Source organism: Ambystoma mexicanum, chromosome 11 (assembly GCF_040938575.1).
Source record: "Ambystoma mexicanum isolate Mex_15411 chromosome 11, UKY_AmexF1_1, whole genome shotgun sequence".
Lineage (NCBI taxonomy): Eukaryota > Metazoa > Chordata > Amphibia > Caudata > Ambystomatidae > Ambystoma > Ambystoma mexicanum.
In genome coordinates this window covers 1,381,359,729-1,381,373,051 of record NC_090934.1, presented here as the reverse complement: position 1 = coordinate 1,381,373,051, position 13,323 = coordinate 1,381,359,729, and the positions used below count along the sequence as shown (strand labels likewise).

The following is a 13,323-nucleotide window of genomic DNA, read 5'->3' as shown; positions in this document are numbered from 1 at the left end:
CTTTCCACACAGGTTCTGGGAGAGTTTATGTTGTTTCTTTTTGTTAGGAGAAACAGACTTGGAGTAGTCTAGCGTTGTGACAGAGGACAGACTTCGTTGTAAAGACATCCTGACAAGCACCATTCATTTTTTCTTTTGGAGACTAGGGCAAAGACGTATTTAGACTTGGGGAAATAGGTTTTCTTTCCGTTGAAAATGAAAAGCTTTATGAAACAAAGACCTCTTGTCTGACTTGCCACACTCTTTGATGGCAAAGGCAGGACAAATATGTCTTACATTTAGGAGGTTGATGCTGGCCATGGTGACATGACAGAAATAAATGGATGGAGTCGAAGGCCAAGAAGAAAGAGGTCACCAAAGTCGCAAGCTTTGGGTGATGAGAGAGGTGCTCAGAGAGAACGGAGATGGAAGGGTGAGCTTAGCATCAGGCAGTGTAGACTAGAGTCATCCAGTGTTGGATAGTTGTGAAACAACTAGGAATGCATTCTGAGATAGTGGGGTGAAAAAAAGAAGAAAAGAATTTGATTGCCATTAGCAAAGAGGTGGTATTCAAATCCAAAGGATTGGATGAGTTCACCCAGGGAAGGGTTATAAAGGTCTAAGATGAGTGGACCTAGTGCTGATCCCTGGGGAATGCCCATTAGGAAGGGGTAGATGAGAAGGGGGTTGGCGTTCCATAAGACTGTTACACAGGTAAGAGGCAGCCTTGTCAGGAGCAGTGTCCTTGAAGCTGAGGGAGGCGAGGGTTTGAAGGAGAGGGGGATGATCTACTGTGTCCCAGACAACAGAGAGATCGAGTAGGAGGACGGAGAAGACGTGTTGTGAGAGGATGCCATTGAAATCATAATAAGAACGATACAAGCAAAGTGCATTATCAAAACCTGTAACAACCAAATACATTATTTTCTGAAAGGTTATCATTCTAAGTCTGGTACACTCCTGTGATATCTTCATGAAATAGCCCCATGAGAAACTAGGGTTACTGACTACTTTCATGATATGATATCAAAGCATATTGGGAATAGAAGAATGACCACATATTGTTATGTTTGACTAATATGCTGGTGATAAAAGGCTGAATGCTTGAATCACTAAGTACATAATGCGTACTGGATTTGGTGCTCATTTTCATTATTCACAACACTCATCCAAACTAAACTGTTAGGATACAATGGCTGTCACGTCTATCATCCATTTGGGTCTTAGGGCGGTCTCTCTTCTTGTTTCCATAGAACTTTAGAAGAGGAGAGGCCGGGTCTCAGTGTGAGCATGCCCAGACCCCAAAGTACAGACATTGTTAGATATACATTTACACATATATGTATATATATAGGGTGCATTCTTCAATCAGCTATGTGAATTTTCTAAAGCATGCAAGAAGTCGTATGACAAAAACAAATTAGCTCTGCACCTGTTTGGGATTCAGCCTGGACGCGCTCACATATGCTTTCCACCTAAAATTTAAGAACAGTAAAGGAATTTTAAAACGTGATTTTTATTACAAAATCATATAAAATTGTTGCCTCTAATTTAATGGCTTTCATAATTACATATTAGTGATCTCATTGCTATCTTCATTACCACAGTCCTTCCTCATTGGGAAGAGAACTCGTCTTACATGTTACGTGTGAGATACCAGTTTTGAGATGTAAAGACATATGAAACTCCTACACTTCGGGACCCAGCACAAATACATTAGTGCCTAAGCATCCAGGCATTATTTCCACCATTCATGGCACTAAGGAGTCAGAAGATGTGCGAAGGGAGCACAATTAAGAGGATTGTGTAGAAGGTTCAATCTAAAGTAACTACCAGCAGGTAGCCATACATTACCAATCGTCTGCTCTTCAGGCCAAGACTATTCACCTACTGGTGAATCAAACTCAGAATTTTAAACTGGGGAAAGATATATGGAACACCTGGCAGATTTGTACACAACACCTATCGTTATCAAAGAACAAACCAAAAATAAATAAAACAGAGTAAGTTGAGAATTACCTCAAAAAGCGCAGTGATTAACCGATTAATTCTTCAGCCTAATATTGCCTGAGGTCATGCAGTGAATTAATACATACATCAAAAAACCATACATTCTGAATTGAAAGTCCCTGGTCAATAATTGTACTTCAGCTAGTCAGAATCACAGAATGAATGGCGTCAATCCCCCATAATCCATGTAATTCATACTCCCATATGTGCCTGCCTTCCCCCATCACTGCCTGTATTTTCTGGCCCATAACTCGGATCTCTGTGGCCTTCTTTACTTCCCATCTGATTCGGCTGTGAAACCCCATACTCTTGTCATCTGCTCTGAAGCGTCTCTTCTTCCACCAGTGCGTCCTAATCAACACACTAATGTGGTGCACCAGCACAGCTTTATATGCCTCTTCCCCTCCTTGCAAACTTTCTGGATTTCTGCATACCCTTTTCGAAAAACACCCTTGTATAAGGTATCGTAGCCCCTAAACCTTATTAAAGGCGCTCCCTTCATTCAGGACTTCATTCGAACATCCGGCCACCTAGTTGCCACCATAGGCCACAATTGGTGGATGAAACGCATAAAGGATATATATCTCAAGTAAATGTGCATCTAATCATATATTTTGATTACTGTTTTGTTTTTTCATTGCTTTGTACCGTATGTATTATGCCCATGGACTACCAGAAAAAGTACTTTGACCTCACTTATTTTATTTCCTGATTTAGTTCTTCCAGTATCAGCCTGTGTGTGAAGGATGATTAGAGGCAAGAATTGCTGGATCCGGGGCCTTGCCCCACTCTTTTTTGCATTCATAGCACAAGCTCTGTCCTGATGAATGAAAGTTGGGGTAAAACTGGTTGCTGTGCTGCTAAAATTGTAAAATTGACACAGCAAAAATCAGACTTTCCAATAAATTAGGACCTATTGCCGAATTGCGGGATTCAGTCACTTTTCCCCAGGGCGGGGGGGGCCTGTTCCTGTGAGGCTAGGGAAGTTTTCTCACTCCATAATACCCTCCTTAGTAGTAGAGGTAAGCGGCACCTCACTGGAGTAGAGTCCCCTCTTGGGGGCAAGGACTCCCGTTCTGCAAGAGGACCTCCCTGAGTTACTCACTCACAAACCATCAGTGACATCTAAGCTTCAGAAAAACTCAGAAGATCAAGCTATTGTTAGTTACTGTGCTACAAAACCGCTGGTGCACTATGAAGAAATAGGTTTTGATAAAACTGTGAAGAAGAAGAGTGTTCGAGGAACAAAGAGCACTCATCAGATACTGTGAAGAAGAGTGCTCGAATAATACAAAGCACTCAAGCATCAGAAACTGGCTATGACGAAAAAAGAGCACTCGAGTGATACAGAACACTCAAGCAACAGATAGAAAGGACTATGTTGCTAATACTGAGAAGAACGCTCGAGTGATACAAAATACTCAAGCAAGAGTGAGAAAGATTATGAGGCTCTGCTGGGGAAGCCCCATCTGCACGTCATAAAAAAAGCAGGAGGAGCCCAAGGAAGAGAATGAGAGACCCGGGGGGTTCAAAGCAGTGTTTTCGTGAGAGAAGCCTGGGAAACTGCTGTCAGAGTAGTTGGAGGAGCTGACAGAACCTGGGATGTCCTGCGTGCCGACCTGGCAGACAGCTGGTGTGAGAAGCGACCATGAGGAGAGCTGAGAGCAGGAAGCATTGGGGAAAGGGAACCGCAATGAAAATGAAGTGATTGCTTGAGTGGTGCATGATTGAACTACAGTGGACTGTGCAGTCCTACAACAACGCTGAGACCACAGATACTTTGCCTTCACAGAACAGATGCAGAGGGAGGAAGGGAACCAGAGAGAAACCCGAGGCCAACCTGGCCTAGAGAGAGGAGTTTCCCATCCTGCAGACAGGCCCGGTGACGGTAACCCCAAGGCAAGAAGGTAACAGGGACAGCGGGAGACCTGGGAGGGATAACTAACATAAGACATGTATGAATAGTCCTCTCCTAGTTATTGTGAAGAGAGGAAGTCAAGTGTGAATCATTACTGGCACAATCATACTCATCCCAGTAATAAAGAAGAGTGGCAATGAACTGTGAATCATTACTGGTACAATCATACTTGGCCCAGTAATACTGAAGAGTGGAATCCAAGTGTGGATCATTACTGGCATAATTATACTCATCCCAGCAATATTGAAATGTGGAAAATCAAGTGAGGGTCAATTCTGGAACCTGAATACGCCTCTCAGTAATAGGGGAGAATATAAGGAAATGGAGAAACCATTTTTAAGTATTGCTAATTGCCTCAGGACAGAAAAAGAGAGTGGACAATTAGAAAGTAAGAAAACCTTTGAAAATATTGTTTACTGGCCCAGCCACGAGAAAGAGCTGAACATGTTTCCAGAAAGAACCATAAAGGAAAAAGCAAGGTTTCAAGGACACAATGGAAAAACTGAAGAATCCTATTTTTGAACTGTATGAACTTATAAAAGTAGTTGCTAAGAACAACCTAAGAATCACTGATTAAAGTGATTTTGCTAAGAAGCAGAACACAGGTGAGGGGATTAATTCTCCTGTGCCTGAGTTCTTCTAAATAGTGGTAAGGAAAGAATAGATTAGATTTGGGGCAGATCACTGTTTTCCTTTGAGACATAACGAACACTGAGCATGTCCCTAGTAGTGTATGTCAGGCAGGGAAAACCTAGAGGTTGGGGATTGGTTAGGTGTAACATCTTTTAATTTCTTGCAATAAAGTCAGCTAAAATGTAACAAACGTGCCTGTGTCCTTCTTCTGACCTGCCACAAAGCCCGGAGAGTGATTTAACCAGAAATATTTGCTTTGTGTGTGCCAGCTTAAGTTCTTAAAGCCTTTATCAGTAAGTGCCATAAGAAAGGATGATTATTGATTGTTAAAACATCCTGCAGAGCCTCACATTTACCATGTCTAATATCTAATTTCTTAACATTTACCAAATGCTAGAACCTTTTTTGAAGTATGGTTAACTCATTAGTATTATGTATTGGCCACCTCGTAACTACCTTAAGCATCTCCTTTTTCGTGGTTCTGAAGTCGTTAGTGAACTACCCAAACACAATTGAAGCCTTTGCTCTAATATTTTGATATTCCCATGTCAAATGTAAACTGGCTGCATGCATCAATCTAGGATAAAAATCAATTCAATAATTATCATATGCGTATAATATGAAGAGCACCTCGAGCAGAGAAACAAAATCCTCATAGAGAAGCAGAATATCACGCTCATTATCCGGGGTAGACCAAAGGACGCAACGTTTGTTGGAGGATGTGATTACTACTATGTAAGAAGGGCCCTTAGCAATATATTTGTTGTCCCAATTACCCCAAATAATTTTTATAGTTAAAAGTTAAAATCAGTGGCTTGTGATCACAATCTAATCTTGTTACTATGTTCAAACTATCTATCAAATTCCAGCTGAATAGATTTCCCAAAATGTAGTCAATATGCAGGCTTTTGCAGAGATCCTAAAGGGAGGCTTAGCTGGAACATCTCCTGATAATCTGCCATTGCAAAGCCGTACACCAACATTACAAAGAGCACAAGCTAAACAAATAACATTCAAATAAAAGCTTGGGCACAGACTTAATATCTGAGTCCCCCCCCCCGTTACCACCCTGACTTTTGTTCATCCTCATACATGTCAGTTAAGGCCAGCAAAGGCTCACACTGCACATTATAGTCCAGACAGAGTACAATATGAGCGTTATTTTTGATGGCACAGATATCTGCCAAATTCTCAGGTAAGCATTCAAGCAAATTGAGTAGATCTCATGCAGTTCTAAGATATATGTGACATATTAATAATAGTTTTAATCTTGTAGTAAGATTCTGGGGACCAAATGATCGTAAAAATCTACTAGGACTTCTTTGACATGCTGAGACCCAGCTTCATAGCCCTCGCTGGGATCGTCTTGCTGATTTCAAACAGCAGGTTTAGCAAAGGTGACAGACCTAGTTAAATAAAGACTCCTTTAAGCACATTATAATGGCCCTCTGGACAAACTCATGCCAGTTCAGATCTAAAGTCTTACTTGCCAAGCTAGCGATATTCCAAGACAATATCATCGGATTTCCCTTTTCAAACCCAAGATCATCAACCATAGGTGTGAACATAGGTGAGTCTAAGCCAAATGAACCAAGTGTGAGTTTGAGATGTCAACCAAGTCCCCAATAGGGAAAGAGGTACTCTTGCCATTCTGTGAAATCAGGTGTCTGTTCATTAGTTCTAATGTACAGAGGTCATCGAAGCATCCAATTTTTGGAAATCTGTGAATTTAAATGCTATACCCTGATGGCAGCAGGGTCCTGAACTCGACAGCAACAGCTATCCCTTAGCTAGTTCCTGAAGAGTTAATTCTAACTTTATATCATGCTGAGTTGGGTTCAATTTATGAGACGAACACTCTGCCTTTCCGACATCATTGTGTATAATTGAGAGGCAATGTATGCTTTTGTTTATAAGCAAAACACATTCTCGTAGAACCTCTTGCAAGCTTGGGAACACCACTTAAAAAGATTACAATGTTGCTATACTTAGCTGTAGTAATACGCTGTTTATCTGGGTGGCTATTGGGGCCCAATTTATGGTGCTCACAAATGGGGTCCCTGTAGTTTTGTTAGATCGTGTTCTACCCGGACAAAGTACTTTACCATGGTGCGCTAAAGGGTTTTTCAGTTTGTGTTTTGCAATAAGTGCAAGGACATACTTATTGTCACTAATTTTGTCTTGCTAACTTGTAGTGGGGGTTGGGGAACTTCACCTTCCAACCCCCAGACACTATTGTGCCTTCATCATTAAATGAGGGATATCGCCAATAGCCGTTTAGTTGCAGCTGTCCTAGCAAGTTGGGAGCAAAGCCAAGTCCACACTTGCACACAAAGCAAAGAGCTTGTCTATCAACCATTGTAATACCCTTCATAATATTTTTCATCACAAACACGACTCAGGCTAGTCAATACAGTTTTAAAAGTAGGCATCACCAGGGTCGGATTGCCCCCTCTGCCTTTTGGCCCGTGGCTGGGCCAAAATCATCCCTGGAGAGTGGGGGCGGGTTTCTGGCCTTGCCTGGGCCGTTTTGGAAACATAAAATGTGAACAACAAAAAAAAAATATTCCAATTTTATCTTTTTTTTCTTCAAAAAGCCTTTCATCCTTGTTAGGTCGATAAATGAGTACCAACACAGGTTGGGTAATATTGTATGCATATTTGTTCTATAGAAAAGAGCTTAAGCGTAAGTGCTATACAAAAACATATTATCATTTGGCCTTGGACGTCTGCTTGGATTCACAGTAATTTTGTGTACTTAGGAAGAATGCTATTTGATGCCACTTGCTGTTTTGTCAAGGGGTGAAAGGTCGTGTTTCATGGCTTCCTGGCATGTCACTTTGGGGTTGGGTCAAATGACATCACTTCCGGTGATGTCATCAGAGGTCAAGGGTCGTGAGGCAAGGGGTGGGACACTTTTTTTGGGTGACTGGGCCTATTTCTTGTCCCAGTCCGACCCTGGACATCACTAGAGATGCTGTATGATATGCTATGTTATTGTAAAGCGCACTACGACCCATGGGTATCCTGGCGCTCAAAAGTGAGATTCCAGTAGAAAGAAAAAAGTGGAAGGTTTAAAACAATAACAAACTAATATGTGAGGGAGGCATGGTATCACAAGTAGACACTGTCACAAGAGCTGCAAGTTTCAAAACCTTTATTGATGGTTTAAAAGGAGTTTGAAAACTCCTATCTTGCCCTATAACTAGGATGGGAGTTTTCTCGACCATAAAACAAAAAGAAAATGCAGTCCTAGTCAGTCCTTAGTCAAAATAAAATGGCCTATACTAATAAACCAAATGCCTGCCCTAATTCTAATACAATAAATGTGTAAAGGGAATGTGCAATGCAAAAAGGAAAATCAGTGTTCAAAAAGAAATGTCAGTATGGCTGAGTAAACTCCCTTCCCCATGTTTTGTAGCACGGGGTAAGTTGGCAAACTTGGAGCTTGCGACACACTCTGGCTTCGGACACAAGGATGCAGTTTGTTTCATGAACCAAGGCCCACTTGGCCTTCCATGAGAAGTCACTAGTTTATCCTCTGGACCTCTCAGCTTTATCTCACTCCAGCCCAGGTCACCTTTTTGCTTGTAATACAGTTCAGCAAAAGTTAATTTCCTTCTGGTTACCACACTTTAAGTACAGGTTTCCCTCCACCGGACTTAAACCTTTCAATCACAATGTGTGGGGGTTTCCTTCCCCAAGCTTCAATCACACCGTCATAGGCTTCCCTCCGTCATACTCAAGCCTCCTTTCACTTTCCTTCCGCTGTCGAAGACTTTCGAAACTGCAAAGCTTTTGCTCTTACCACGGTATGACCACTTCGAGTTTCTTTCCTCAAACGTCACTTTTTCTCTCCTACACCAAGGCCTCTGTTTATTTAAACAATATGCACAAAAGTTACGTTCCACGTGTGGCTTTGGGTGACAGTCTCATCCCTGAGTCCCCCTCTTCCGGGCGCTGACCTCTCACAGTCGTACTCGCCAACTCAATTTAACAGTTCCTTTCTCAACAAACTCTAGGTGGTGATTTTCCACCCCTGGATCTCCCTCCTTCGGGTCCGTACCCCTTTTCAATTGCCAGCCTTCCTCCTTCAGGTTCACAATGGCTTTTCTTTGGGGTTCTCCTTCTGCCCGACTCGGATCACAATGCCAAGGGGGGGACACTCCACTTCCAAAGGTCTTACAAAGCCTTTGTATTAAAAAAAACCCTAAATGTGTCTTTAATCAGTTCTTTTAGGCTTTGCCTCTTTTGCAAAACAGTTCACTGTGGACATCCCTCCGCCAGGTTCACTCCTATCAACACACTGTTCATAGAACTTTAGATTCTTACACTCATGAGTCTTGATGTCATTTCAAATAATTCACTGTGGACGTCCCTCTGCCGGGTTCACACCTGTCAAAACATTGCTCATGGGACTTCAGATTTCATCCCCTCTTGTTAGTATCCCTCCGCCGGGTTCACTCTTGCCAACCTTTACAACTCACTTTCTCATACCATGCGGGATTCGTTTCCCTTAGTTTCTCAATCATTGGCGATCAAAGTCTTTCGACTGTACAGAGGATTTGACAAAACCCCTGTATGACCTCTTTGACCCCCTTCTGCCTTTTCCTAAGGTCTTGTGGTTACTGTAATTCAATAGCAGAGTAATCGCCAAGCTTTCTCGATTGAACACCCACATGATGTTTGATTCTGCCTTGCTGGCTTTCCCCTTTGCTTATATCAACAGTTCTTTGTTTATTCGAAGTTCAACTGCTGTGCTGAGTTAGCTCTCGCATCGTGCGGTCTACCTTGCTCGTATAGTGTGCTCTCTTGCTCCACCTTTTATCCCTGTGGGGAAAGGAAAGTGCTGTCAGGTGTCTGAGGTTTTGATCAATTGCCTGACTTTGCCCGGCCCTCATGTCAGGACATGTCAGGTAAACAACTCTATGGTCTGCTGTCTTCCGAGGGGTAAAACAGTGTTGTGTCAAAAAGGGGGGTTTTGAGATTCAAATGGGATTGACCGGGAATAAGTATCATAAAATAACAAAGGGGGTTTGTGGGAAGCGTAGTATTTTGTCTGGGGAGTGCAGGAAATAATAATCAAAAGGACGGGAAGGAAAATGACGGAGTATTCAGGTATGTAACAGAAAGACAGGGATCCTGGAAGATGTAGCAAGCCACAGCACTGGGGTTTGGGTTCTTAAACGGGTTTACCATAGGTGGATGGTGTGTTGGTTTTGGATACGGGAGATTTAGTGGGATGAAGGGGAGTAGATTTAGAATAACCAAAGAAAATCTCAGGGACTCTGTCCTCCTCTCCTCCTTCTGCAGTGCAGTACCGCGTCTCACCTGCAGCATTTCCTGAGCATAACCTGGGGCCCCCATAACCAGGTGATACTTTTTGATGAGGGAGATTTAGTGGGATGAAGGGGAGTAGATTTGGAATAACCAAAGAAAATCTCAGGGACTCCATCCTCCTCTCCTTCTTCTGTGGTGCAGTACAGCGTCTCACCTGCAGCATTTCCTCAGTATAACCTCGGGCTCCCCTAACCAGGTGATACTTGCTTGTCCACCCCCAGGGCTGCGATCTGAGAGTGCCAGCCCTCCCCAGGCCACCTGAATAAGGGATTCCTGAGGTGAACTTGAGAGAATACCCTAAGGTTTCTCACAGAAGTTGGAATATCCTAAAAAATAGGATGAGACAGGGGTATTTGGAAAGGGGGGATACCATGGTTTGCACCGTGTCTTGACATTGAGAGTTTCTCTCCACTCCCCAAGGACCCCTCACCCAGGTGATCCTCCCGCACTTGTCCACCCCCAGCGGCTTGATGCTTCAAGCTAAAATTATGAACACCAGACTTACGCTCCCTAGCCCCCCTACTCCCGCTATCTCCCCCCCCTCAGATGCCTCCCCTACCTTCTCATTCAAAACCATCCAGGAAAAAGACATCATCAACCTAATGAAAGGTATCAAACCCTCCGATTGCAAAGGTGACCCCTGCCCCGCCGCCATTATCAAGGACTGTGCTGACTCCCTCACTCCATTTTCCGACGGCCTTTGCCAATGCCTCCTTCACCACAGGGAAAGTCCCTTCATCCCTCAAGGAAGCATGGGTCAGGCCTCTCATAAAGAAACCTACACTTGACCCCACCTCACCCAACAACTACAGGCCCATTACCACCGTCCCCTGCCTTCTTAAAATTCTGGACAAGGCAGCATACCTGCAAGTTCAGCACTTCCTCAAAGAGAATAAACTCCTAGGACTGAGACAATCCAGTTTTCACCCCAAACACGGGACTGAGACCGCCCTACTCGACTTTAAAAACCAGATGGATGACGCAAGGGACCAAGGCAAACCTGTCCTGCTTCTTCTCCTCGATCTCTCCACCGCATTCGACCTCGTAGATCATGACGTCCTATGTCATCACCTCACATCCACAGCCAACTTCTCTGCAGAAGCCAGTACTTGGATTACCTCATTCCTACATCGTAGGACCATGCAGGTCTTCTCTGATCTAGCCACTGCCTCACCTACCATCATGCTATGTGGTGTACTGCAAGGTTCCTGCCTCTCCCACCCTTTACAACATCTTTACTCGCCCCCTCTTTCTCATCCTTGACGCCATGGGGATCTCCTACACCAACTATGCGGACGACACGCAGATCCTTCTCACTCCACGACCCTCAACATCATCTACACCACCATCCAAACATGGATGGCTGCCAACAGTCTCTGCCTCAACTCAATCAAAACCGAACTCCTACTTGTAGGCTCCCCTGACACTCTCAAAAAACTTGACGACCAGTTTAGCCACTTCACCATCAACTCCATCAAAATTCCAGTATCCGAGTCAGTAAAAACCCTAGGCGTCTACTTAGACTCAAATATATCCATGAGTAGGCAAATAACAGCCATTGCTTCCTCGGCTGCCGACCATGCTAAACTCCTCAATGCAGTCAGGCCTTTCCTCTCCAATGACACCTGCACAAACATAGCTAGAGCCATCACTGGATCCCGGCTGGATAACTGCGATGTTCTCCTCCTAGGGACCGCCACAAAAAACCTTGAGAAACTACAAGTAATTCAAAACAACGCCCTACTTGCAGCACAAGGCATCTCCAAAAGAGAACACATCACTGCTGCCAGAAGAGCATCCCACTGGCTCCCCATAAAGGAGAGGATCATCTTCAAAGCCCTGACCCTCACCCTCAAATGCATCCACCTCTCCACACCAGCATAACTGTCTCAAAGAATCCACCCTGCCTCATCCAAAAGACAAACTAGGACCCCCTAAGCCAACTTGCTCACCGTACTCAGGATAAAAAGAGCTAGAGAAGGTGGCACCAGCTTCCCCCACCTACCCTCCCTGCAGTGGAATGCCCTCCCTACTGCCCTGCGAGCCGAACCATCACTCACTGCCTTCCGTAAGGCCAAGAAAACCACCTTGTTCGCCTGATCACCCCACCTTCTGATATGACGTCCATCCCTTCCCCGAGATACGGTGAATTGTGTACGCTTTTATGCATAGCATGTATAACATCCATGCTTTCCAATGCACTGAACGTATGCTTACTCTAAGTCTCCTACAAGTAACAGCGCCACAATGCCCCTGGGCTGCCTGTGCGCTATATAAATGTTAATAAATAAATAAATAAGTCCAAAGGCGATGCCTATTCCCTGGCCATCTGATTAAGGGGTCTAGGCAGTGAAACACCCTCTGGTTTTTCACAAATACCAGTTTCTCAGGATAAAGGAAAGTCTTTAAGGCTTTACGAAACTTAGAACGATTTTCGATTGACCTCAAGAATAAAGGGAGGGTATTCCAAAGCGTAGGAGCTGGCACAGAGAAAGCTCTGCCCCCTACAGTTGCATTCCAATACTGAAGAACACAAAGAAGATGAAGATATAACGACGATTCCTGATAGGCCTGCAAGGGCTAATCTGGTCACAAAGATAAGAGGTGCCTTGCCGATGTAGAACTTGATGTGTCAAACAGTGTTAAACAGGACCCGGCTCTCAACTGTGAGCCAGTGGAGTCTATGCAGTATAAGTGAAACCTGGCCAAACTTAGATAACCCGGGGGAAAACTTAGATAACACGGCCACGTCGCTTCTTCAAGCAATGAGTTGGGGGCAGATCTCTTTCTTCAACTGGCGCCTACCTCTGGAACAGCCTCCCAGCCTCTCTGAAACGTAAGCAGCACCATCTCCTGTTCCGGAAGAACCTCTTTGCTTCTGCCTTCTCTCTTTGTCTCCCCAGCTGATCTCTTGTCTGACACTGCACTGGTCACCTGGCTACCATATTAACTTGGGCCCAGGTCCATGCCCGCCCAGTTGCACACCTGCACTGCCTCCTAGCATCCTCTGCTTGTGTGGTCGGTATCTGCAACCCTGCAGTTCTCCTACCTGCACTTATTGACACCTATTGTCTACACGTTTAACACTTGCACTTGCCACCTGTTGGCTGTACTACTTGTTTGTGATTCCGTGTCTAGCACCTGCCCATCCCTCCCCACCCCCGACACTTCTCCCGCCCCCTCTCCCTTGCACTTGCGCGACCTCAATGTCACTAGGCCTAATAAGATCGCTGATCTTGTCCTACTCCCGTTTCCCCTCCCTTGCCTTGCTGCGCCTTGAAACACTTGTGTATAGGCACATTATAAATGTCATATCATATATCCCCAGGACAGAGGAAACATCTACTGGTCCATGAAGAGTATCAGGAATCTAAGACATTACCTTTTTAAGATTAAAATGACCCGCACTACATCTAGCACTAATTTGTAGTTCAGGATAATTT

The 13,323-nt window shown here is 44.2% G+C and overlaps 1 protein-coding gene across 2 annotated transcripts in view; it reads right to left on the bottom strand.

Moving 5' to 3' along the window:
- The window catches only part of PDE8A (phosphodiesterase 8A), a 1,868,130-nt gene that overhangs the window by 548,712 nt on the left and 1,306,095 nt on the right, over positions 1–13,323 (bottom strand). For both annotated transcript variants that reach the window (XM_069624978.1, XM_069624977.1), the window contains exon 11: positions 1,412–1,454. In XM_069624978.1, coding sequence (XP_069481079.1) covers positions 1,412–1,454 — 43 coding nt within the window. The remainder of the gene's footprint in view (positions 1–1,411; positions 1,455–13,323) is intronic.